This window comes from Coregonus lavaretus (assembly GCF_964263955.1).
Source record: "Coregonus lavaretus genome assembly, chromosome: 7".
NCBI classification, from domain to species: domain Eukaryota; kingdom Metazoa; phylum Chordata; class Actinopteri; order Salmoniformes; family Salmonidae; genus Coregonus; species Coregonus lavaretus.
Window position 1 is genome coordinate 12,740,591 of NC_139994.1, and position 27,551 is coordinate 12,768,141.

A 27,551-nucleotide genomic window follows, 5' to 3' on the forward strand; every position below is an offset into this window, starting at 1 on the left:
ATTATCAGAAAAAGGCACAATCTAATGCGAAACAGCTATTACCTATGTCATTGATTCAGTAATGAGACCAGGATGATAGTAATAATAGAAATCCAGGTAGGAGAATTTAGGATAGGGACTAGCTGTCCAGATATAGACAAAAGAGGATGAGTTAAGGAATAAATGCCAAGACAAAATACAGAACGATACGTGTGAGGTTTTTGAATTGGCAACAATTGAATTAGCTCTGCAGCAAGAACAGAAACCATACCTCACCTTAACAGTATTGGGGGGATATTTTTTTTTTTACATTCTTGTGTGACACAGGGGCATGTCGCACAGGCAGTGCAGGCTGTGCAGTCGACAGGCCCGAAGGGATTAGGATTAAGGGGGGAAAAATTCCTAGTACGCTCTGCCTCAGGCCATCAATTTATAGAGCGGTTATCAGTTCCTTTGACTTTACAATATGGAAATTCAGGAGGAGAAGTATGCATACCTGTACTGATATCAAGCCTATGACCAGTTAATCTACTAGGAAGAGATGCTATGACTCAGTTGAACGTAGCTGAAACACCGACTGAGAGGGGTATGAAGGCATATGTGGTACGGGATAACATGGTAGTGAGCGGGGAGGGAGAGCCAGGCTATAACCAGGAATTTGGAAAAGTCTGAACCGCAGGAAGGAAGCCAAATTTAAATTTATGTAGATGATGTTCTATTGGCTAATCCCACTCAAGAGGGATGTAAGAAAGATACACTCCAATTGTTAACCTTTATGGCAGAACAGGGACACAAAGTTAACAAAATAAAACTTCAACTCTGGCAGAGCGAGGTGATTTACTTAGGACATACCATAACTCAGGAGGGGCGAACGTTAAACTCATCCAGGAAAACTGCTATGCTTGGAGCACCAAAACCGTTAAACAAGAAACAAATGATGAACCTTTTGGGAATGATAAACTACTGTAGAGTGTGGGTACCACATTATGCACTGCATACTGGTAAATAAAGTGATCTTATCTATGGGAAGGCAATGGCAGCCCATGAAAAAATCATTTGGAACTCCGAGGCGGAGGTAAAAAAAGTTGCTCACTTCCCAAACAGTCTTAGCTTTTGATGAGGGAGATTTTTTTAGTGGACTCTGAGATAAAACTGGGTAAATCACGAACATAGAGTTAGAATTCTTTGTTGCTAGGCAAATTACTGAATTGGGTTATTTCACTGTGTGTGTGTATATTTGAAAGATTTAAGTATGGACCTGTCATGTCCAACAATCAGTCTTCAGATCAAGCCCGGGAGAGCCGGGGTTGAACAGAGTTTAAACTAAACATTAGTGTTTTTACAAGATAAGGGATTGATTGATTGTATTATTATTGATCCTGAACTGAATGAAAGTCGAATTTAGCCGCCATAATGGACAAAAAAAGTAGGCAGAGCGATAAAGAAGCAAGGGGCAGTCTCGAAAGAATGGATATGGCATAAGGATAATTTACCAATATTACCTAAGTGATTGTTAAGAGATGTGGACAAAAATGTGTGCTTTTCTTTTGAAAACAAGGCCATTTCTAAGTGACCCCAAACTTTTGAACGGTAGTGTAAATCTCTCTCTGATGCTACACAAAATATTGGAAAGTCATGGAGAGAACATGGACAAAGTGCAATTGGTATCCATATGAGATTTGAACAACAAATGTTATAAACAATTCAGTACAAGTGAGATAAATATTTAAAAAAATAAGAAATTCTATCTAGAGAATATATCCATCCATAAATGTACTTATGATATCTATTTCTGTCATGTCCAGACAAATACCTAACGTTTCCTCCCTGTGTGCATAACCAAAGGATTCCAGTGGGGACCTCATTGTTCGTTCCATAAATAAGTCATAATTTATTAACAACAGACTGACTGTGATCCCAGGCTTGAGTGCAGCTGACACACACACACACACACACACACACACACACACACACACACACACACACACACACACACACACACACACACACACACACACAAAGTGGAGTCGCAATTCAATGGCTCAGACACAAGACGTATGTGGCAGGGTCAACAGACAATCACTGATTACAAAGGGAAAACCAGCCACGTCACGGACACCGACGTCTTGCTCCCGGACAAGCTAAACACCTTCTTGAGGGTAACACAGTGCCACCAACGCTGCCCGCTCCCAAGGACTGTGGGCTCTCGTTCTCCATGGCCGACGTGAGTAAGACATTTAAGCGTGTTAACCCTCGCAAGGCTGCCGGCCCAGATTGCATCACTAGCTGTGTCCTCAGAGCATGCACAGACCAGCTTGCTGGAGTGTTTACAGACACATTCAATCTCTCCCTATACCAGTCTGCTGTCCCCACTTAGTTCAAGATGTCCACCAGTGTTCCTGTACCCAAGAAAGCAAAGGTAACTGAACTAAATGACTATCGTCCCGTAGCACTCACTTCTGACATCATGTAGTTCTTTGAGAGGCTAGTTAAGGATCATATCACCTCTACCTTACCTCTCACCCTAGACCCACTTCAATTTGCTTAACGCTCCAATAGATCCACAGACAATGCAATCGCCATCACACTGCACACTGCCCTATCCCATCTGGACAAGAAGAATACCTATGTAAGAATGCGGTTCATTGACTATAGCTCAGCCTTCAACACCATAGTACCCTCCAAGCTCATCATTAAGCCCGGGGCCCTGGGTCTGAACCCCGCCCTGTGCAACTGTGTCCTGGACTTCCTGACGGACCGCCCCCAGGTGGTGAAGGTAGGAAACAACACCTCCACTTCGCTGATCCTCAACACAGGGGCCCCACAAGGGTGTGTGCTCAGCCCCCTCCTGTACTCCCTGTTCACCCATGACTGTGTGGCCACGCATGCCTCCAACTCAATCATCAAGTTTGCAGACGACACAACAGTAGTAGGCCTGATTACCAACAATGACGAGACTACAGGGAGGAGGTGAGGGCTCTGGCGGAGTGGTGCATTGAAAATAACCTCTCTCTCAACGTCAACAAAATGAAGGGGCTGATCGCGGAAACAGCAGAGGGAGCTTGCCCCTATCCACATCGACGGAACCGCAGTGGAGAAGGTGAAAAGCTTCAAGATCCTCGGTGTACACATCACTGACAATCTGAAATGGTCCACCCACACAGAAAGTGTGGTGAAGAAGGAGCATCTTAGGATGCTGAAGAAATTCAGCTTGGCCCCTAAGACTCTCACAAACTTTTACAGATGCACAATTGAGAGCATCCTGTCGGGCTGTATCACCGCCTGGTACGGCAACTGTACCGCCCTTCAACCGCAGGGCTCTCCAGAGGGTGGTGTGGTCTGCCCAACGCATCACCGGGGGCACACTGCCTGCCCTCCAGGACACCTACAGCACCCAATGTCACAGGAAGGCTAAAAAGATCATCAAGGACATCAACCACCCGAGCCACGGCCTGTTCACCCCGCTATCATCCATAAGGCGATGTCAGTACCGGTGCATCAAAGCTGGGACCGAGAGACTGAAAAACAGCTTCTATCTCAAAGCAATCAGACTGTTAAATAGCCATCACTAGCCGGCTACCACCCAGTTACTCAACCCTGCACCTTAGAGGCTGCTGCCCTATATATAGTTGAAGTTGGAAGTTTACATACACCTTAGCCAAATACATTTAAACTCAGCTTTTCACAATTCCTGACATTTAATCCTAGTAAAAATGCCCTGTCTTAGGTCAGTTAGGATCACCACTTTATTTTAAGAATGTGAAATGTCAGAACAATAGTAGAGAGAATTATGTATTTCAGCTTTTATTTCATTCATCACATTCCCAGTGGGTCAGAAGTTTACATACACTCAATTAGTATTTGGTAGCATTGGCTTTAAATTGTTTGACTTGGGTCAAACGTTTCGGGTAGCCTTCCACAAGCTACTCACAATAAGTTGGGTGAATTTTGGCCCATTCCTCCTGACAGAGCTTGTGTAACTGAGTCAGGTTTGTAGGCCTCCTTGCTCGCACATGCTTTTACAGTTCTGCCCACTGTCACGATCGTCGAAGGAGGAGGACCAACGCGCAGCGTTGAATGCGAACATATTTTATTTATTAGAAAGATAACACGAACAAAACAACAAACGATAACGTGAAGTCCTTGGTTAACACACATAAACCAACACGGAACAAGATCCCACAAACACTGTGGGAAAACTGGCTGCTTAAGTATGGTTCTCAATCAGAGACAACAAGCAACAGCTGATACACGTTGGTGACCCAGGCACGGGTTGTGCCGGACTGACGATGCGCACCACAGGCTTGGTGCGGGGAGCAGGAATGGGCCGGACCGGGCTGACGACGCGCCCCACAGGCTTGGTGCGGGGAGCAGGACTGGGCCGGACCGGGCTGACGATACGCACCCCTGGCTTGGTGCGTGGAGCAGGAACGGGCCGGACCGGGCTGACGACGCGCACCATTGGCTTGGTGCGGGGAGCAGGAACAGGCCGGACCGGGCTGACGATGCGCACCATTGGCTTGGTGCGTGGAGCAGGAACGGGCCGGACCGGGCTGACGACGCGCACCCCTGGCTTGGTGCGTGGAGCAGGAACGGGCCGGACCGGGCTGACGATGCGCACCCCTGGCTTGGTGCGGGGAGCAGGAACGGGCCGGACCGGGCTGACGACGCGCACCATTGGCTTGGTGCGGGGAGCAGGAACAGGCCGGACCGGGCTGACGACGCGCACCATTGGCTTGGTGCGGGGAGCAGGAACAGGCCGGACCGGGCTGACGACGCGCACCATTGGCTTGGTGCGGGGAGCAGGAACAGGCCGGACCGGGCTGACGACGCGCACCCCTGGCTTGGTGCGTGGAGCTGGAACAGGCCGGGCCGGGCTGGCGACGCGCACCGTAGGTTTGGTGCGAGGGGCAGGAACAGGCCGGACCGGGCTGGCGACGCGCACCATTGGCTTGGTGCGGGGAGCAGGAACAGGCCGGACCGGGCTGGGAACACGCACTACTAACTTAGTACGGGGAGGAGGAACAGGCCGGGCCGGGCTGGGAACACGCACTACTAACTTAGTGCGGGGAGCAGGAACGGGTCGGGCCGGACTGGGAACACGCACTACTAACTTAGTGCGGGGAGCAGGAACGGGTCGGACCGGACTGGGAACACGCACTATTAACTTAGTGCGGGGAGCAGGAACAGGTCAGGCCGGACAGGGAATACGCATTACTAACTTAGTGCGGGGAGCAAGAACGGGTCGGGCCGGACTGGGAACACGCACTACTAACTTAGTGCGGGGAGCAGGAACGGGCTGGACCGGACTGGTGACACACACCACTTGCTTGGTGTGAGGAGCGGGACTGGGTTTCTTCATAACCCTCCGCTCCCTCAGCTGCCTACTCAGTTCCTCTCGCCTTGCCTCTACTCTCTCCTTCTCCCTTCTAGCATCCAGTAGCTCCTCCCTCTGACCCACTAACTCCTGCTCTCTCCTTACCAATAGCCCCCTTAACCTGGTGGCCTCCTCTCCTAACCTCCCAATACGCCCTGTGGCTGCCTCCTGCTGCCCCGTCGCCCATGCCGTGTGCCCCCCCCCTAAATTTTTTTTTGGGTTGCCTCTCGTCCATCCGACGACGACACTGTTGACGCCGTTGCTCCTCTCTCCGGCGCGCCTCCACCGTCTCCTCCCACGGACGGCGATCCATCCCGGCCTGGATTTCCTCCCAGGTCCAGGACCCCTGCCCGTCCAATATCTGCTCCCACGTCCAGGCTGTCTGCTCCTGGGCACGCTGCTTGGTCCTATATTGGTGGGATCTTCTGTCACGATCGTCGAAGGAGGAGGACCAACGCGCAGCGTTGAATGCGAACATATTTTATTTATTAGAAAGATAACACCAACAAAACAACAAACGATAACGTGAAGTCCTTGGTTAACACACATAAACCAACACGGAACAAGATCCCACAAACACTGTGGGAAAACTGGCTGCTTAAGTATGGTTCTCAATCAGAGACAACAAGCAACAGCTGATACACGTTGCCTCTGATTGAGAACCACACTGGCCAACATAGAAATACAATACTAGAATGAACACAAACACATAGAAACTACACATCCTGGCTCAACATAGCAGAGTCCCAGAGCCAGGGCGTGACACCCACACATTTTCTATAGGATTGAGGTCAGGGCTTTGTGATGGCCACTCCAATATCTTGACTTTGTTGTCCTTAAGCCATTTTGCCACAACTTTGGAAGTATGCTTGGGGTCGTTGTCCATTTGGAAGACCCATTTGCGACCAAGCTTTTAACTTCCTGACTGATGTCTTGAGATGTTGCTTCAATATATCCACATCATTTTCCTTCCTCATGATGCCATCTATTTTGTGAAGTGCACCAGTCTCTCCTGCAGCAAAGCACCCCCACAGCATGATGCTGGCACCCCCGTCCTTCACGGTCGGGATGGTGTTCTTCGGCTTGCAAGTGACCCCCTTTTTCCTCCAAACATAATGATGGTCATTATGGCCAAACAGTTCTATTTTTGTTTCATCAGATCAGAGGACATTTCTCCAAAAAGTACGATCTTTGTCCCCATGTGCAATTGCAAACCATAGTCTGGCTTTTTTATGGCGGTTTTGGAGCAGTGGCTTCTTCCTTGCTGAGCGGTCTTTCAGGTTATGTCGATATAGGACTCGTTTGACTGTGGATATAGATACTTTTGTACCTGTTTCCTCCAGCATCTTCACAAGGTCCTTTGCTGTTGTTCTGGGATTGATTTGCACTTTTCACATCAAAGTACTTTCATCTCTAGGAGACAGAGCGCGTCTCCTTCCTGAGTGGTATGTTGGCTGCGTGGTTCCATGGTGTTTATACTTGCGTACTATTGTTTGTACAGATGAACGTGGTACATTCAGGCATTTGGAAATTGCTCCCAAGGATGAACCAGACTTGTGGAGGGCTACCATTTCTTGGCTGATTTCTTTTGATTTTCCCATGATGTCAAGCAAAGAGGCACTGAGTTTGAAGGTAGGCCTTGAAATACATCCACAGGTACACCTCCAATTGACTCAAATGATGTCAATTAGCCTATCAGAAGCTTCTAAAGCCATGACATCATTTTCTGGAATTTTCAAAGCTGTTTAAAGGCACAGTCAACTTAGTGTATGTAAATTCTGATCCACTGGAATTGTGATACAGTTAATTATAAGTGAAATAATCTGTCTGTAAACAATTGTTGGAAAAATTCATTGTGTCATACACAAAGTAGATGTCCTAACTGACTTGACAAAACTATAGATTGTTAACAAGAAATTTGTGGAGTGGTTGAAAAACGGATTTTAATGTCTCCAACCTAAGTGTATGTAAACTTCCGACTTCAACTGTACATAGACATGGAATCACTGGCCACTTTAATAATGGAACGCTAGTCACTTTCATGATGTTTACATACTGCTTTACTTTACGTATGAATACATATGTATACTGTATTCTATTCTACTGTATTTTAGTCAATGCCACTCCGACTTTGCTCTTCCTAATATTTACATATTTCTTAAATTCCATTCTTTTACTTTGAGATTTGTGTGTATTGTTGTGAATTGTTAGATACTATTGTACTGTTGGCGCTAGGAACACAAGCATTTCGCTACACCTGCAATAACATCTGCTAAATATGTGTATGTGACCAATAAAATGTATTTGATTTGACACACACACACACACACACACACACACACACACACACACACACACACACACACACACACACACACACACACACACACACACACACACACACACACACACAGCTAGGTACTGAAGGCAGTAGGCAGTCAACAGACAGGCAGGCAGTAGTGTCCCTGGCAGTGGCAGCCCAGGGGACATACTAAAGTGTCTGCTATTAAAGAGCTGCAGGCCTGTTCGCTTTACATATTAATACGCCAGCGGGCCATTTTTACAGCTTAGCCAAAGTCCTTCCCACCGATGCCCCCGTATCCCTCCACAACCCAACTCTCAGGAGGGAACTACTTTACAGCTCAGAGCCGTGGAGGGTTATGTTATACCACTGGGATGTTAATGTTATATAGACCTACCTAGCGTTATACAGTATATCCCCTTGCAGCGGACATGTACAGTGAGGGAAAAAAGTATTTGATCCCCTGCTGATTTTGTACGTTTGCCCACTGACAAAGACATGATCAGTCTATAATTTTGCCCAAGCTGAGGGAAGGAGGTTCTCACCCAAGATTTGACGGTACATGGCCCCGTCCATCGCCCCTTTGATGCGGTGAAGTTGTCCTGTCCCCTTAGCAGAAAAACACCCCCAAAGCATAATGTTTCCACCTCCATGTTTGACGGTGGGGATGGTGTTCTTGGGGTCATAGGCAGCATTCCTCCTCCTCCAAACACGGCGAGTTGAGTTGATGCCAAAGAGCTCCATTTTGGTCTCATCTGACCACAACACTTTCACCCAGTTCTCCTCTGAATCATTCAGATGTTCATTGGCAAACTTTAGACGGCCCTGTATATGTGCTTTCTTGAGCAGGGGGACCTTGCGGGCGCTGCAGGATTTCAGTCCTGTTACTAATTGTTTTCTTGGTGACTATGGTCCCAGCTGCCTTGAGAACATTGACAAGATCCTCCCGTGTAGTTCTGGGCTGATTCCTCACCGTTCTCATGATCATTGCAACTCCACGAGGTGAGATCTTGCATGGAGCCCCAGGCCGAGGGAGATTGACAGCTTTTTTGTGTTTCTTCCATTTGCGAATAATCGCACCAACTGTTGTCACCTTCTCACCAAGCTGCTTGGCGATGGTTTTGTAGCCCATTCCAGCCTTGTGTAGGTCTACAATCTTGTCCCTGACATCCCTGGAGAGCTCTTTGGTCTTTGCCATGGGGGAGAGTTTGGAATCTGATTGACACCCTTTAAGAGTGTGCTCCTAATCTCAGCTTGTTACCTGGGAGCCAGAAATCTTTCTGATTGAGAGGAGGTCAAATACTTATTCCCTCATTAAAATGTAAATCAATTTATAACATTTTTGACATGCGTTTTTCTGGATTTTTTTGTTGTTATTCTGTCTCTCACTGTTCAAATAAACCTACCATTAAAATTATAGACTGATCATTTCTTTGTCAGTGGGCAAACGTACAAAATCAGCAGGGGATCAAATACTTTTTTCCCTCACTGTATGACCGTGAAAGCTGAAGTCATGTGGGTAGACTGCAGTTGAAAGGGCATCGTTCTGTTGTAGCTCCACACATATCTAGCGTATATATCCCAGCCCTAGTCCTTATATGTACAGTATTACTGTGAAAGCTGAATTGATGTGGGTATAAGTTGCACTTGAAAGGGCCTTGTGTGTCTTGGTTATAAATGTTAATCTGGGGGTACTATGTGTAAGCCTTTAAAACAGACAGGACACAGGCAGATAGTTGCATTAGAGACCACGCGCGCGCGCAAGCACACACACACAGTTACAATCATATGTACTGTAGCTGTAGCAGGACATTGGGGGAGGGGGTCACAAATAGTGTACAATTTATAAGGGGATAGACATAGGCACTATATATTTCATAAGGTACAGTCGGCTGGAGACACATGCTACTGATAAATCCTTTTTCACTGCCCTTATTTCAGTGTGACTGAATACAGCCCTCGGGACAGATATGACAGGATATGACACTGTGTGGTGGCTTCAAGGTAAGGTGTGTGAGTGTCTTGATGTGTGTGTGTGTGTGTGGGGGGGGGGGGGGGGGGCTTGTGTTTGCCAAGTTTGTGTGTGTGCCAAGGGGGGGGGGGTGCACAAATGTGTATGAGTATGTGTGGACATGTCTGCTTGAATGTAATTTTTACTTTCTGTTTGAGTTAGAACCCATGTGTGTGTGTGTGTGCCCCTACAGAACAGTATGTTTATGTGGCTGCTGGGCGTATGCATGTGTGCCATGCTCCATTTCCTTCGTTATCCCCCTGGCAGCGAGCGGGGGTGGGGTGGGGTGGGGTGGGGGGGGGTGGGGGGGGGGTGGGGGGGTTCAGGTTCCCAGGAGTGTGTTCCGTCAGGGAGAATGTGCTGACCAAGCTAGGCTGGGCTGGCCTGAGGCTCCAAGGACAAGGGGAGCATATTGCTGTATTAGCTGTCCCAGCGGTGCTGTGGTACTCATCTACAAAGGCAGCTCTAAACCACCAGACACAGAGATGGAGATGGACGGGGTAGGGAGAGATGGACAGGGGAGGGAGAGGAAGGAGACAGAGAGAGAGAGAGAGAAGGAGAGAGAGAGAGAGAGAGGGAGAGGGAGAGGGCTGGCTGTCACACACAGTGATACACAGCAACAGCTCTAGACAGCTAGCAGAAAGACACAAACACAACACAGGTCCTCAACTGCTCCTCCTCCCTGTTCTCCCTACCCCACATGTCTCACACAGAGTATAAGAATGGACACACTGGGGAGTTAAGAGGGAATATATATGCCATTTAGCAGACACTTTTATCCAAAGTGACTTACAGTCATGTGTGCATCATTCTTTTTTGTATGGGTGGTCCCAGGAATTGAACACACAATCATGACGTTGCATGTGCCATGCTCTACCAACTGAGCCATACACAAAACAGGAATAGAGGGAGGTGAAAAATGGAATAGGCGAGGTAAAAGGTCATCTCCCTGATGTTATGTCACTAAGGAGCCTGTGACTTCATATTCTTCACAGAACTTCCTGAGTGATCTCTAATCTCAAACAGAGCACTTCTTCTGTAGTCGCTTCATAAGCAGCTCCAGCTCTATGCCGCCAGTACAGGCAAAGGGGGAATGAAATGCTACTCTCTAGAATGGATTGGTCTCTCAAAATAACCATGTTCTTTATTCTAAAAGAAAGCTTGGTCAGCCAACATGGGAAAAGACAGAGCCTCCCCTCCACATGATAGCATACTGTATCACCAATGTTTCACAAGCACCCCCGACTCATTGGGACACAGGAAGTACAGGTATTAACCTGGAGTGGTAATCCACCACTACACTTACAACACCAGCTGGCTATCAGAAACCACGCTCACTGACTCAGTCACTAATGGACAGGGGGTCTGGCTATTGGACAGGGGGTATTGCTAATTACAGCACTGGATGCTTGGGATTACAGGGAAGGGCTCTACTTCCATTATCCATTGGTTAGGAGGAGTGATACACTGTAAAAATTTAAAGTCTCAAAACACCATTATTGTGTAATGAAACCATGAAAAGTAGTTCACTTAAACTGAGATCTGGTGTTTGGCGGGTGTTTTAATATAAACCCAATGTAAGTGTTTTAATACACAGAATGTGTTTTAAAACAGAGATGTACAGTGAGGGAAAAAAGTATTTGATCCCCTGCTGATTTGAACAGTGAGAGACAGAATAACAACAAAAAAATCCAGAAAAACGCATGTCAAAAATGTTATCAATAGATTTGCATTTTAATGAGGGAAATAAGTATTTGACCCCTCTGCAAAACATGACTTAGTAATTGTTGGCAATCAAAGAGGTCAGACGTTTCTTGTAGTTGGCCACCAGGTTTGCACAAATCTCAGGAGGGATTTTGTCCCACTCCTCTTTGCAGATCTTCTCCAAGTCATTAAGGTTTCGAGGCTGACGTTTGGCAACTCAAACCTTCAGCTCCCTCCACAGATTTTCTATGGGATTACGGTCTGGAGACTGGCTAGGCCACTCCAGGACCTTAATGTGCTTCTTCTTGAGCCACTCCTTTGTGGACTTGGCCGTGTGTTTTGGGTCATTGTCATGCTGGAATACCCATCCACGACCCATTTTCAATGCCCTGGCTGTGGGAAGGAGGTTCTCACCCAAGATTTGACGGTACATGGCCCTGTCCATCATCCCTTTGATGCGGTGAAGTTGTCCTGTCCCCTTAGCAGAAAAACACCCCCAAAGCATAATGTTTCCACCTCCATGTTTGACGGTGGGGATGGTGTTCTTGGGGTCATAGGCAGCATTCCTCCTCCTCCAAACACGGCGAGTTGAGTTGATGCCAAAGAGCTCTATTTTGGTTTCATCTGACCACAACACTTTCACCCAGTTCTCCTCTGAATCATTCAGATGTTCATTGGCAAACTTCAGACGGCCCTGTATATGTGCTTTCTTGAGCAGGGGGACCGTGCGGGCGCTGCAGGATTTCAGTCCTTCACGGCATAGTGTGTTACCAATTGTTTTCTTGGTGACTATGGTCCCAGCTGCCTTGAGATCATTGACAAGATCCTCCCGTGTAGTTCTGGGCTGATTCCTCACTGTTCTCATGATCATTGCAACTCCACGAGGTGAGATATTGCATGGAGCCCCAGGCCGAGGGAGATTGACAGTTCTTTTGTGTTTCTTCTATTTGCGAATAATCGCACCAACTGTTGTCACCTTCTCACCAAGCTGCTTGGCGATGGTCTTGTGGCCCATTCCTGCCTTGTGTATGTCTACAATCTTGTCCATGACATCCTTGGAGAGCTCTTTGGTCTTGGCCATGGTGGAGAGTTTGGAATCTGATTGATTGATTGAATCTCAGCTTGTTACCTGTATAAAAGACACCTGGGAGCCAGAAATCTTTCTGATTGAGAGGGGGTCAAATACTTATTTCCCTCATTAAAATGTAAATCAATTCATAACATTTTTGACATGCGTTTTTCTGGATTTTTTTGTTGTTATTCTGTCTCTCACTGTTCAAATAAACCTACCATTAAAATTATTGACTGATCATTTCTTTGTCAGTGGGCAAACACACAAAATCAGCAGGGGATCAAATACTTTTTTCCCTCACTGTAGTACTCTGAAACACCCAAATTGGTTCTTCAACCTGAATATTGGTGTTTTTAAGAGAGCGTAGTGAAAACACTTTTGGGGTTTCAGTGTATGTAAAAGGCAGAATCAAAACACAAAAACTGTGTTTCTCATACAATCAACCAATGGTTTAGAAATACAAATAGTTTATAGCCTAAATATTAATGATAAGGGCCTATGGAGAATATTTTGACAGTTTAGAAAGGAGGGTCAAGTAAGATGTTACATTTCGTTGAAATTCTACCCACTCAACCACACAGCCACACTGTAAGAAATTATTCTGGGGTGAATTGAAATTGACTCAAAAAACAACCAACATATACTTAATAAAAATGAATGCAAGTCATGCAGAGCCCGTGGTCTAGTGGTAACACACCCAACTTAGACAGGTCACCCCTCTACCCACCGAAGACCGGGGTTAAATTCCCCGCTCCAACCCCTTCAATCTGTTTCTCCCAACCTGTAATCCCTCTGTCATTTCATAAGTCTCAATAAAGTGTCAAAATTCCTCAAAAATTGATATTTTTTAAATGTATGCAAGTGGTTTCAATGATTTGTTAATTTCATTTTGCCAAAATAATGTAAATCCAACTTAAAGCTGCAATATGTAACTTTATAGGCGACCGACCAAATTCACATAGAAATGTGAGTTATAGATCTGTCATTCTCATTGGAAGCAAGTCTAAGAAGCAGTAGATCTGTTCTATGTGCGCTAATTCTATGCTTCCAGTTGTTAAGTTTAGTTTTTGCATCTTTTACTTTCGGTTTTGTACACCAGCTTCAAACAGCTGAAAATACAATATTTTGGGTTCTGGAAAATATATTTCACAGTGGTTTAGATGGTACAATGATTCTCCACACTATACTTCCTTGTTTTGTCACATACACTGAAATTAGGAGAACTAATAGAATTTTAGCAACCAGGAAATGGCAGCGCGATTTCTGCATAGTGCAACTTTAATATGTTGCTCAAAATGTAAATTCTTTCATGAGGATAAACAAAGAGAGAGACAATAGAGTGATTGAGCTCGTTGGAAGTCTTTGATTCTAATCACCTTGCTTTTCCTATCTTGCCACATGACTCTGTTTTTAGAGGATTGTGGGTAATTCATTCTTTCACATAATGTTGTATGCATGGCTGAAGAAAGAAAAGTATATTTCTACATTAGTATTAAGCTTGTTGTGTCATAAGGTGTAATGGTGAACCGATATCAAAACCGTCAGGCAAATTGACGTTCAATGAGGACAGCACCCATTCCCACATTCATGATTATCAATGGAAGAGGCAAGTACAAAATCTTCAGTTCTTGCAGTTCAACCTCCAGTTAGTGCTGGTAGTTTGAACACTGTGCTTTTGGCAATGCCTGCCAAAACAGTATAAAATGGCAAATTATCAAATACATCTAATTCTGTACTAAACAGGACTCGAAACACCAAAATAGTGTTTTCAACCTTTTCTGTTATTGCTCCCAGTCCCTGGCAAGGTGTTGCACAACACTTGATTAAGAAATGTTGCAACACACCATGTAATGTTTCAAAACATCTCAGGATGATGTTTCAATACTCCAGCAAAGTTAAGGTTTTGTCTTCTTCAAGTTGGTGGCAGCTCAGTTGCCACTAGTTTTGATGTTACAAAGCACTTCATTTTAACAGCGTACGGTTTATTCATTGTCCACTGGTTAGGAGGAGGGATATGGTCTTGTGACGGTGGGGGGTAGTACACTGTGACTTATTTCCTCCACTGGGGGGGTAGTGCACTGTGACTTATTTCTTCCACTGGGGGGTAGTGCACTGTTACTTATTTCCTCCACTGGGGGGTAGTGCACTGTTACTTATTTCCTCCACTGGGGGGTAGTGGACTGTGACTTATTTCTTCCACTGGGGGGTAGTGCACTGTGACTTATTTCCTCCACTGGGGCATAGTGGACTGTGACTTATTTCTTCCACTGGGGGGTAGTGCACTGTTACTTATTTCCTCCACTGGGGGGTAGTGCACTGTGACTTATTTATTCCACTGGGGGGTAGTGGACTGTGACTTATTTCCTTCTTCCTTCACTGGGGGGTAGTGGAATGTGACTTATTTCCTCCACTGGGGGGTAGTGCAATGTGACTTATTTCCTCCACTGGGGGTAGCACACTTTACCCTGGCCCATCTATGGAGGGGAGCAGTCACATCAGTTTCTCAGCCCATTTGGACACTATAGAAGCGCGAACACACACACATACACAGACACACAGACACACAGACACAAGTCCTCATTTGATCTAAAGCCTTTCCCTAAAGAAGGCTTCTGTTGCTGGGGCTTAGGATCCTGCCACTCACTGGACGGCAAAGCAAACTATAGGGCTCTGATTCAGTGCCAGGAAAATCATAATGCTTCAGTAATGACAACAATGGTGAGAGAGAGAGAGAGAGAGAGAGAGAGAGAGAGAGAGAGAGAGAGAGAGAGAGAGAGAGAGAGAGAGAGAGAGAGAGAGAGAGAGAGAGAGAGAGAGAGAGAGAGAGAGAGGTGATGGAGGAGAAAGAGAGGGAGAGAAAGAGAGAGAGAGAACAATATTCCCATTTGCAACTCATGGCTTTCCATTTCTCTGGCTGTGTCTTTTTCTGGGTCAGGGCTCTCAGAATTGAACAGGCATCATACACTGTCCAGGGGGATGGGGAGGAGCTGGTGTCTGCATTTTTATTTTATGGGTCACGGACACTTAATGAAGGTTTAATGGATGAACAGAGACCTAGAGCAGGTAAGGCTGTGTGTGTGTGTGTGTGTGTGTGTGTGTGTGTGTTTAGTGTTGGAAAGAGATTATGTGTGTGTGCATGAAGGTGCTCTCTGTGCATCACTAAGTCTGCAGGAGCTCAGAGTACTGGCAACATGATACAAATGGAAAAGGAATCAGAGAGAGACTGGCAGTTGAGAGATAGAGAGAGACAGGACAGGAGAGGAGGAGAGGAGCCACATGGGAGTAGAGGGGGCGGAGGAGAGGAGAGCGCTGGAAATAGGGCAGGACTGATTAGCCTGAAGAAGAGAAGAGCTTGGAGGGAAAACACAAAGTGTTTCAGACCACCCCTCAACGAGCACACCCCACACCCCAAGTGATTAGCAAGCACCATCTGTGTTGAAAACGACTTGTGCCCAAAACAGAGAAACCCCCAAACACAGACAGACAGACACGTCATTTAGCCTAATTTAGAAGACTGAACATATGCAAAACTCAAGTCATCATCATACTGCAAATAAAACAGCTAATTGTAGCTAAGTATACTCATAACGTCATGACATATAGATGCTGATACTTCATAAAGGGCTTTAAAGATTCATGTATTTATATTGATTTGATAGTACGTTTCCCCAAAGAGACACACTCACACAAAGTAAATGAAGCATTAAGATAAATAGTAAAGTTTATCTCAACAGAATTGTTGTCTAGCATGGATCCTAAAATTACTAACCATGTTTAAAGGGATAGTTCACACAAATGACAAAATGACACATTGGTCTCCTGACCCTGTAAGCACTCTATGGATAAGGTAGGACAGCATTCAAGTCATGGGACCGTTATTAGCATTTTCCGTGCATCATGTCCAAATCATCCGAAAGTATCTAAAACTGATTGTGAAGCTCAACAAAGTCACTTATGTTTTGAACATGATGTTCGAAAAATTGCAATATCGGACCCATGACTTGCATGGGATTTGTGCCACAAATGCTAAAACGTTAGCATGTGGGGAAAGAAACAGGGAAATTAAACCAAAGCATGGATTGCGGTCATACCTTGTCCATAGACTGCTTACAGGGAAAGGAAACCAATGTGTCATTTTGTAATTATGGGAAAACTATCCCTTTAAGTGAGCTGTTGAGAGAGGGAGAAGTAGGGGAATAAATCTGCTCTGTAATCAAAATCTAATCCAATTTATTGGTCGCGTACACAGACTTGCAGATGTTATCGCAGGTGTAGCGAAATGCTTGTGTTTCTAGCTCCAAAAGTGCAGTAATACCTAGCAATACAATAACTAAAAGAAATATCAGAATGAGCAATATCAGAACGAGCAACGTAAGTCAGGAATATATACAGTATATATATATTGTATATACTGAACAAAAATATAAACGCAACATGTATAGTGTTAGTCTCATGTTTCATGAGGTTTGGTCGGGAGAGGTTGTGTTTTCTCTAGCAGGAGGTAAGCTTGGCTTCTTATATCGTGTTGAGTAAAGCTTAAACCATGTATTTAGATCGTAGGTAGGTAGTTGTAGTTAGGTATTGTAGGTAGTTTATTTAGGTAGTTATTTAGGTAGTTATTGTAGGTTTCCGTAGGTAATTATTGTAGGTAAGTATTGTCTACGGCGGAGCCCGGCGAAGCACGAGGCTAGCTAGCTAGCGGGTAGCTACTGGTAACGTTTAGCAACGGTGGAGAGTTGTTTCTAATGTTATTTCACGCTTAAGAGTACCTGTAATTAAGCCAGCTAGTTACCTACCATTCAGCCGTTTTTCTAACCTCATTATCTGAGCCATCAACGTTAGGTAGTTAGTAGCTACTGTACTTAATTACACCTACTGATTGCAGAAGACAAATGTTAGCTGGCGTCGGGTAAGTCTGGCGTTATACATAGCTTGGGCTTTGTCGAGTAAGGCTTAATTATGTATTTAGATTGTAGTTAGGTATTGTAGATAGGCCCGCAGCACGAAGCTAGCTAGCTAGCCGTTTTTTCAAACAAAGTCAACACAGTAGCCATTGCTAGCTAGCCAACACGACCAGCTAACTGTACTGCAGTAGCTAAATACAATATATTTGTGCTAGCTAGCCAACGTTTAATTTTTGCTGCGTTATGAAAGGAACTAGACACAGACACGAATTATCTGTTTAGTGTGTTAACACACTATTGGTAGTTTGTTGTAACCAAGTATTGGTGCTAAACTGTGTGTTATTGGATGCTAGTTAGCTATGGAGTCATAGTTAGGCATCGTGGGCTGTTGTGGGTAGTTATTGTAGGTTAGCATTGTTTTTCGGCGGTGCCGGGTGTAGCACGAAGCTAGCTAGCTAGCCGTTTTTCAAACAAAGTCAACACAGTAGCCATTGCTAGCTAGCCAACACGACCAGCTAACTGTACTGTAGTAGCTAAATACAATATACTTGTGCTAGCTAGCCAATGTTTAATTATTGCTGCGTTATGAAAGGAACTAGACACGGACACAAATTATCTGTTTAGTGTGTTAACACACTATTGGTAGTTTGTTGTAACCAAGTATTGGTGCTAAACTGTGTGTTATTGGATGCTAGCATGCTAGTTAGCTATGGTGTCATAGTTAGGCATCGTGGGCTGTTGTGGGTAGTTATTGTAGGTTAGCATTGTTTTTCGGCGGTGCCGGGTGTAGCACGAAGCTAGCTAGCTAGCCGTTTTTCGAACAGAGTCAACACAGTAGCCATTGTGTGCTGTACTGTAGCAGCTAAATACAATTTATTTGTGCTAGCTAGCCAACGTTTAATTATTGCTGCGTTATGAAAGGAACTAGACACGGACACGAATTATCTGTTTAGTGTGTTAACACACTATTGGTGGTTTGTTGTGACCAAGTGTTGGTGCTAAACTGTGTGTTATTGGATGCTAGCATGCTAGTTAGCTATGGTGTCATAGTTAGCTAGCTGAATAAAGTGGGTTGAGTCTATTCCTTGAAACATTGAACCGCTGTGGTTCACAACAATTCTGATTTCTAAAGGTGGAAGTTGGGAGAGTTTTTGTTCGGGTGGTTCAGTGAAACAATTATAGTTTCTGAGGTGGAAGTTTTGGTGAGGGAGGCCCTGCTCTCTCCTCTCCGAGATGTTTAGTTCATTTCATTCCGATCTCCTCTGCATTATTGTAGCCATTTGCTACAGCCTGTCAACTATGCCTCTGCCTATCCCTGTTCTCTCCTCTCTGCACAGGCTACACAAACACCTCACACCGCGTGGCTGCTGCCTCTCTAACCTGGTGGTCCCTGCACGCACCCCACACCTGGAGTTCCAGGTCTCAGGCAGCCTCTGGAACTGCCGTTCTGCTGCCAACAAAGCTGACTTCATCCCAGCCTATGCTAACCTCCAGTCCCTCGACTTCCTGGCGCTGACGGAAACATGGATTACCACTGAAAACACTGCTACTCCTACTGCTCTCTCCTCGTCTGACCATGTGTTCTCGCATACCCCGAGAGCATCTGGTCAGAGGGGTGGTGGCACAGGAATCCTCATCTCTCCCAAGTGGACATTCTCAATTTTTCCCCTAACCCATCTGTCTATCTCCTCATTTGAATTCCATGCTGTCACAGTCACTAGCCCATTTAAGGTTAATATCCTTGTCATCTATCGCCCTCCAGGTTCCCTTGGAGAGTTCATCAATGAGCTTGATGCCTTGATAAGTTCCTTTCCTGAGGATGGCTCACCCCTCACAGTTTTGGGGGATTTCAACCTCCCTACGTCCACATTTGACTCATTTCTCTCTGCCTCCTTCTTTCCACTCCTCTCCTCTTTTGACCTCACCCTCTCACCGTCCCCCCCTACTCACAAGGCAGGCAATACGCTTGACCTCATCTTTACTAGATGCTGCTCTTCTACTAATCTCACTGCAACTCCCCTCCATGTCTCCGACCACTACTTTGTTTCCTTTTCTCTCTCGCTCTCCTCCAACACTACTCACTCTGCCCCTACACAGATGGTAATGCGCCGCCGCAACCTTCGCTCTCTCTCTCCCACTACTCTCTCCTCTTCCATCCTATCATCTCTTCCCTCTGCTCAATCCTTCTCCCTCCAATCTCCTGATTCTGCCTCCTCAACCCTCCTCTCCTCCCTTTCTGCATCCTTTGACTCTCTGTGTCCCCTATCCTCCCGGCCGGCTCGGTCCTCCCCTCCAGCTCCGTGGCTTGATGACTCATTGCGAGCTCACAGAACAGAGCTCCGGGCAGCGGAGCGGAAATGGAAGAAAACTAAACTCCCTGCCGACCTGGCATCTTTTCACTCCCTCCTCTCTACATTTTCTTCATCTGTTTCTGCTGCTAAGGCCACTTTCTACCACTCGAAATTCCAAGCATCTGCCTCTAACCCTAGGAAGCTCTTTGCCACATTTTCCTCCCTGCTGAGCGTGCCGTCTTTAGCCAACTCTCTTGCTATCTCTCTCAGAATGACCTTCTTGATCCAAACCAGTCAGGTTTCAGGACTGGTCATTCAACTGAGACTGCTCTTCTCTGTGTCACGGAGGCTCTCCGCACTGCTAAAGCTAACTCTCTCTCCTCTGCTCTTGTCCTTCTAGACCTGTCTGCTGCCTTTGATACTGTGAACCATCAGATCCTCCTCTCCACCCTCTCCGAGCTGGGCATCTCCGGCGCGGCTCACTCCTGGATTGCGTCCTACCTGACCGGTCGCTCCTACCAAGTGGCGTGGCGAGAAGCTGTCTCCGCACCACGTGCTCTCACCACTGGTGTCCCCCAGGGCTCAGTTCTAGGCCCTCTCCTATTCTCCCTATACACCAAGTCACTTGGCTCTGTCATATCCTCACATGGCCTCTCCTATCATTGCTACGCTGACGATACACAACTAATCTTCTCCTTTCCCCCTTCTGATAACCAGGTGGCGAATCGCATCTCTGCTTGTCTGGCAGACATATCAGTATGGATGACGGATCACCACCTCAAGCTGAACCCTGGCAAGACGGAGCTGCTCTTCCTCCCGGGGAAGGACTGCCCGTTCCATGATCTCGCCATCACGGTTGACAACTCCGTTGTGTCCTCCACCCAGAGTGCGAAGAGCCTTGGTGTGACCCTGGACAACACCCTGTCGTTCTCCGCTAACATCAAGGCGGTGACCCGATCCTGCAGGTTCATGCTCTACAACATTCGGAGAGTACGACCCTGCCTTACACAGGAAGCGGCACAGGTCCTAATCCAGGCACTTGTCATCTCCCGTCTGGATTACTGCAACTCGCTGTTGGCTGGCCTCCCTGCCTGTGCCATTAAACCCCTACAACTCATCCAGAATGCCGCAGCCCGTCTGGTGTTCAACCTTCCCAAGTTCTCTCACGTCACCCCCCTCCTCCGCACACTCCACTGGCTTCCAGTTAAAGCTCGCATCCGTTACAAGACCATGGTGCTTGCCTATGGAGCAGTGAGGGGAATGGCACCTCCGTACCTTCGGGCTCTGATCAGTCCCTACACCCAAACGAGGGCATTGCGTTCATCCACCTCTGGCCTGCTGGCTCCCCTTCCTCTGCGGAAGCATAGTTCCCGCTCAGCCCAGTCAAAACTGTTCGCTGCTCTGGCACCCCAATGGTGGAACAAGCTCCCTCACGACGCCAGGACAGCGGAGTCACTCACCACCTTCCGGAGACATTTGAAACCCCACCTCTTTAAGGAATACCTGGGTTAGGATAAAGTAATCCTTCTACCCCCCCCCCCCCCCCCCCCCCCAAAAAAAAATAAAAAAATAAAATAAAAAAAGTGTAAAGTGGTTTTCCCACTGGCTATAGGGTGAATGCACCAATTTGTAAGTCGCTCTGGATAAGAGCGTCTGCTAAATGACGTAAATGTGCCCTTGAGCAAGGCACTTAACCCTAATTGCTCCTGTAAGTCGCTCTGGATAAGAGCGTCTGCTAAATGACTAAAATGTAAATGTAATGAGCTGAAATTCAAGATCCCAGAAATGTTCCATACGCATTTTTTTTAATTTCTCTTAAATTTTGTGCACATATTTGTTTACATCCCTGTTAGTGAGCATTTTATCATTTGTCAAGATAATCCATCCACCTGACAGGTGTGGCATATCAAGGAGCTGATTAAACAGGGATGTAGGCCACTCTAAATGTGCAGATTTGTCACACAACACAATGCCACAGATGTTTCAAGTTTGGAGGGAGCATGCAATTGGCATGCTGACTGCAGGAATGTCCACCAGAGCTGTTGGCAGAGAATTTAATGTTAATTTCTCTACCATAAGCCTCCCCCAATGTCATTTTAGAGAATTTGGCAGTACGTCGAACCGGCCTCGCAACCCCATCCCAGGACCTCCACATCCGGCTTCTACACCTGCGGGATCATCTGAGGGAGGGGGGGGGGCTATTTCTGAGGAGTATTTCTGTCTGTAATAAAGCCCTTTTGTGGGGCAAACTCATTCTGATTGGCTGGGCATGACTCCCCAGTGGGTGGGCCTATGCCCTCCCAGGCCCACCCATGGCTGCGCCCCTGCCCAGTCATGTGAAATCCATAGATTAGAGCCTAATTTATTTATTTCAATTGACTGATTTCCTTATATGAGCTGTAAAAGCAAAATCGTTGAAATTGTTGAATGTTGCATTTATATTTTTGTTCAGTATGTATATAAATACAGACAGAGATAACTTTTCTATATCTCCTACCCATACGTTCACATCACTCTCAGTTAGACTGTCAGCTTGTGTTCATATATCTCACATCAGCATAGTCCGCTTTAGGCCCGCTGCGCACACTGCTAAACTCTTCACACTACTCAATAACAGGGTTAGCTAGGGGAGGTTTACACACTGCTAAACCCTTCACACTTCTCAATAACAGGGTTAGCTAGGGGAGGTTTACACACTGCTGAACTCTTCACACTTCTCAATAACAGGGTTAGCTAGGGGAGGTTTACACACTGCTGAACTCTTCACACTTCTCAATAACAGGGTTAGCTAGGGGAGGTTTACACACTGCTGAACTCTTCACACTACTCAATAACAGGGTTAGCTAGGGGAGGTTTACACACTGCTGAACTCTTCACACTTCTCAATAACAGGGTTAGCTAGGGGAGGTTTACACACTGCTAAACTCTTCACACTTCTCAATAACAGGGTTAGCTAGGGGAGGTTTACACACTGCTAAACTCTTCACACTACTCAATAACAGGGTTAGCTAGGGGAGGTTTACACACTGCTAAACTCTTCACACTACTCAATAACAGGGTTAGCTAGGGGAGGTTTACACACTGCTAAACTCTTCACACTACTCAATAACAGGGTTAGCTAGGGGAGGTTTACACACTGCTAAACTCTTTAAACTACGCCCAGTTCAGGTGGACTCACTAACAGGATAAGGCAGGGTGTATACAAGTGCCACAAGGGCAACACAAGTCTTTAAGTAAAGAAATGGATGGAAGAGACCTCCTACAGGGAAATTGATCTTGTGTCAGTGATTTATACTTCATGTGATGTTGGATTCAAAACTCTTTTAGACTTCTTCACTCAATAACCATCTTCTGTATTAAAAGGTAAGTACCTGTGTCTCTCTATTCTCTTTCAACTGTCTCAAGTGTTTTCTCTTGGCCAATGACTCACTTTAGTGAATAATCAACCAGACAAGAAAGAAAGAAAGAGAGAGCAAGAGAGAGATAGACAGGACGAGAGGACGAGCGACACTCCCAGAGGAGATGAGGGTGAGATGATTCCTCTGCAGTCTGCCGTAGGGCAAAGCAGATGGCATATAATCTCAATAAAGAGGGACAGCAAACGAACCACCAACTCAGTAGTTCCCACAGATCAATTACATGTCCAAAGACCGCCCGGCTGCATCCAAAATGGCACCCTATTCCGTTTATAGCGCACTCCTTTTGACCAGAGACCAATGGGGTTCTGATTAAAAGTAGTGCTCTATACAGTAAATAGGGTGCCATTTGGGATGCAGACCCAACTTCCGCAAGAGAGGAAATAAAGAGGCCCTCATTATCCAGGGAATGACATCCTTCTACCGCTGAAAAAATAACTTTAGCTGCAAATGTATTTTCCCACCATCCCCCATCCTGATGGGGTCATTGTAATCTTTCATTAAATGTAGTTAGATAACGATTTCCATGCACATTGCACCACATTATAATGTATCTATTTAGCTACAGTACTTTACATATTGAGTGGAAGAATAGGAAGAAGAAGAAGGAGAAATAAGCTATTTCTTGGGCGGAAGGAATGCGTGGTAACTAAGTGTGAGAGAGAGAGGAGGAGGGAGAGAGGGGTAGGGAGAGGAGGAGAAAAAGAGCAGAGGAAAGGAGAGAGAGAGAGAGAGAGAAAGAAAGAGTGAGAGTGAGAGAGATGGACATTGTGTTGTGAAGAAAGGGCAGTTGTGGCTAATCTAGCTAGCTGTGGTTGTGTTGTGCCGTGTATGTGGTTGTGGTGATGTCAGTGCTGCAGGAACAACACCCACGCTAGGGTGAAGAGGGTGAACACTCCTGCCCACATGTTAGTCAATGCCTCTTGTTTCTTCTGTTCTGCTGGAACCAATGTGTTGCTCCACCACCACTTTTAAATCCTCCCCCACTATTATGAGCTATCTTTATACTTCTTCAGTTATTATTTTGTGGTCCTTGATATGACCTTCTCTCTCTTTGTCTCCATCCGATTTTAGCTCTTGCCATGTGCGTATGCGTGTACAAAAAAGGTCTTATCAAAAGTAAGGCCAAAAGCTACTAAATGTAGACTTGAACGTTTGAGCTTCGTCACCGTGACAACGCTGACCTGAAAATCCAAGCCTTGAAATCGTCATATGGAGCATAACTTAAGTTTACTTAGTCATTGTTACCTTGGACAACCTGTGTCCCAAACACACAGCCGCCCCCCACCCACTCACAAACCCCACTGTATGTAAAGAATTTACCTGCGCAGAAGGGCATGGGTGCGCTCCAGTGGCCGTTGAGCTGGCAGGTGCGTGCCGACTCGCCCTTCAGCTGGCGTCCCCCTGTGCAGGTGTAGCGAACCGTAGAGCCGAAGGTGAATTTATCCCCGCTCAGTTGGCCGTTGGGAGGGGACCCGGGGTGACCACAGTCCACCACTTCAGGAGAGAGACACACACAAGATGGATGCTGTCAGCTCAGAGTGCTGACAGGGATAATGTAGTGGAAGGTACTGTCGTCCCTCTCTAGAGGATTGAGGCCACACACTGCGTCTGCGTCCCAAATGGCACCCTATTCACTATATAGTGCATATAGTTTGAACACTGTTCTAGCCTACTTCTCCTCGTTGAGGGGAATACTGTATCAAACAAACTACTTAGAATAAACACTATAGGCCAGTTTCCCGGACGCAGGTTAAGCCTAGTCCTGGACTACAAAAAGTGCTTTTAAGTCCAGGACTAGGTTTAATCTGTGTCCGGGAAAACCGTCTAAAATGTCCAGTACCCCTGCTCATAGAATAAGACCACTGTACTAGCTTCACTATTATAAAAATACAGTACTAGCACTTAAGCTCATATTGGCAACGTTCCAAAGTAGACGGTACCATCCTCATCCTTTGTAATCATTCTTGATCCATTTTTCACTTTGTAAATTATCAAGGCCAGGGTGCTAAAATAATCACATTCTTTTTTCAAATATTCACCCCACAATGTGCTATAATCAGCAAGTTTACTTTATACTTTCTCCTCTTTTGTCTGCTACTGGCCTATAAAAAGTGAGCAGGTCCGGTATTAACATGCCGATTCAGCAGAAAGGACGAGGCGTGTCTAAATGAGAAGAACGTTTTGGACAGGGTGTGGATGTCGCAGTGGGGTAGATCAAACAGGGAACAAGGAATGGAGGGAGAAAGAGCACGTTCATTAATCCTGCCGAGGGTTTTTTCATCATTTTTTAAACACATCGCAACAGGAACACCAAACTGATTGGGCCTTAGTAGAGCTAACCTATAATAAGGTTTAAGGTAAAACAGTAGGCTACACATCAAAGTTGAATAAGGTTGGGATTGGGTTCAAATTTCAAAGCGAGGGTTCTGATTGGAGCACACAGCTATGCCCCTCAGCCAGTAGGAGCCTCAGGTTGTGTTTGGAACACTGAGACAGCCAGTAGGAAGCCTTGAAGCCCTGTGTTTAAACTAGCTGTTTAGACATGCCAGGTTGCCAGTACAGCTGGTGTCAGATGCAGCTTGTTTTGAGGAGGATGTTGAAGACACACACCATAAAACATAGAGATCAGCTGCCAACCTGGCATCCCTAATTTGTGTAACATCCACAGAGCTGTTCCACCTGTCCCTCAATTAGAACACTGATCTTAAACAGCGGGGGGTCACGCAACTCATTCAGCCTCAATTAAAGGAATAATATGCTAATTAGTCACGAGTGCCAAGTTGCTAAATCGGCAGTCTCTCTCCGGGAAAGACAGACAGTCTGTGAGACAGCGACAACAAATTATAGGAACAGATTACTTTAGATACGCACCACCAATGTCTTTGAGCAGGTGCTGGATATCAAAATATGTTCAGTGAATGGTAAAAAGAGACTCCGCACACTGCAATCTGTGGTTAACTCTTTGGTTTATTGGTGACAATGTTTCAACCGTCGAAACTTCTCCAATATACCACATGCAAGCACATATTGCAGTGTGCACATTACTTAGCCTGTTTCGACCACATACAGTGACACCAGACTCACCAATACACTCCGGTAGAGGCTTGTCCCACTGTCCTGTGGGCTGACAGGTGAGAACGGGAGAACCGAACAGGTAGAACCCCGGGCTGCAGTCGTAGAACACCACGGTTCCAAAGGTGAAGTTCCCGTGTTCTATCTTACTCTGTCTGATGGAGTTGGCTGGGATCCCAGGATCGGAGCAGTTGACCACTGAAGAGGTAGAGAGAAAAGGGAAAGAAGACAAGCATGTGTTATTTGGCAGAAACATGGAAGGGATCAATTCATTCCAACACTTAGGACACGCTTGACCCTCTGCAGTCACTCATATAGGGCCAAATCCAAACATTAAACGGCATTTTCGCGCCAATCTTCCATTGATCTTAATGCATGATCCACACCATTGTCAAGTAAATGATAATACAAAATTACAGTATAAAAAATAGATAAGTGTGTGCATCTCAATGGCTTATTATGAATTTCAAGAACCTGCAAGATTGATTTACTGGTGTCAACAAAGGACAACACAGCGTGGGCGTTTTATTTCCTCTCGCCACAGTAGTCCAATCAGATATGACCCTGGACTTAGCCTCTGGTTACCTCAGGGCTTGTCCAATAGCAGTCTGACCCTGGACTTAGCCTCTGGTTACCTCAGGGCTTGTCCAATAGCAGTCTGACCCTGGACTTAGCCTCTGGTTACCTCAGGGCTTGTCCAATAGCAGTCTGACCCTGGACTTAGCCTCTGGTTACCTCAGGGCTTGTCCAATAGCAGTCTGACCCTGGACCTAGCCTCTGGTTACCTCAGGGCTTGTCCAATAGCAGTCTGACCCTGGACTTAGCCTCTGGTTACCTCAGGGCTTGTCCAATAGCAGTCTGACCCTGGACTTAGCCTCTGGTTACCTCAGGGCTTGTCCAATAGCAGTCTGACCATGGACTTAGCCTCTGGTTACCTCAGGGCTTGTCCAATAGCAGTCTGACCCTGGACTTAGCCTCTGGTTACCTCAGGGCTTGTCCAATAGCAGTCTGACCATGGACTTAGCATCTGGTTACCTCAGGGCTTGTCCAATAGCAGCCTGACCCTGGACTTAGCCTCTGGTTACCTCAGGGGAAGACTCCTATATAATGGAACTGCCATAAGCTCCATCAGATGGTTTTCAGATAATCACCCCACACCCCCTCACAGCCCTTTAGTATTATATTATACATTTATAACACAACAAACCCAAGGTCGCAAAATCAGTGTCATGCAATGGGTCAACACAACTATGAATAAATCCTAAAGTGGTCAGTCATACCACCACAATCATATCTACTGATGTTCAAGAGGCCGTGTTGGCTATGACCCTAATTCACCACAACCACAATTCACACAGAAACACAGAGCAACCATTCACCCTACACAGAGGCCATTGTCCTGATGTGGTGCTCCTACATG

At 46.0% G+C, this 27,551-nt stretch overlaps 1 protein-coding gene across 1 annotated transcript in view; it reads right to left on the bottom strand.

Moving 5' to 3' along the window:
- The window catches only part of LOC311132780 (CUB and sushi domain-containing protein 3-like), a gene marked incomplete at its 3' end in the record, with an annotated part of 471,294 nt that overhangs the window by 54,500 nt on the left and 389,243 nt on the right, over positions 1-27,551 (bottom strand). The window contains 2 exon segments of the mRNA XM_084166101.1: positions 24,380-24,553; positions 26,144-26,329. Of these exon segments, the coding sequence (XP_084022227.1) occupies positions 24,380-24,553; positions 26,144-26,329 (360 nt within the window).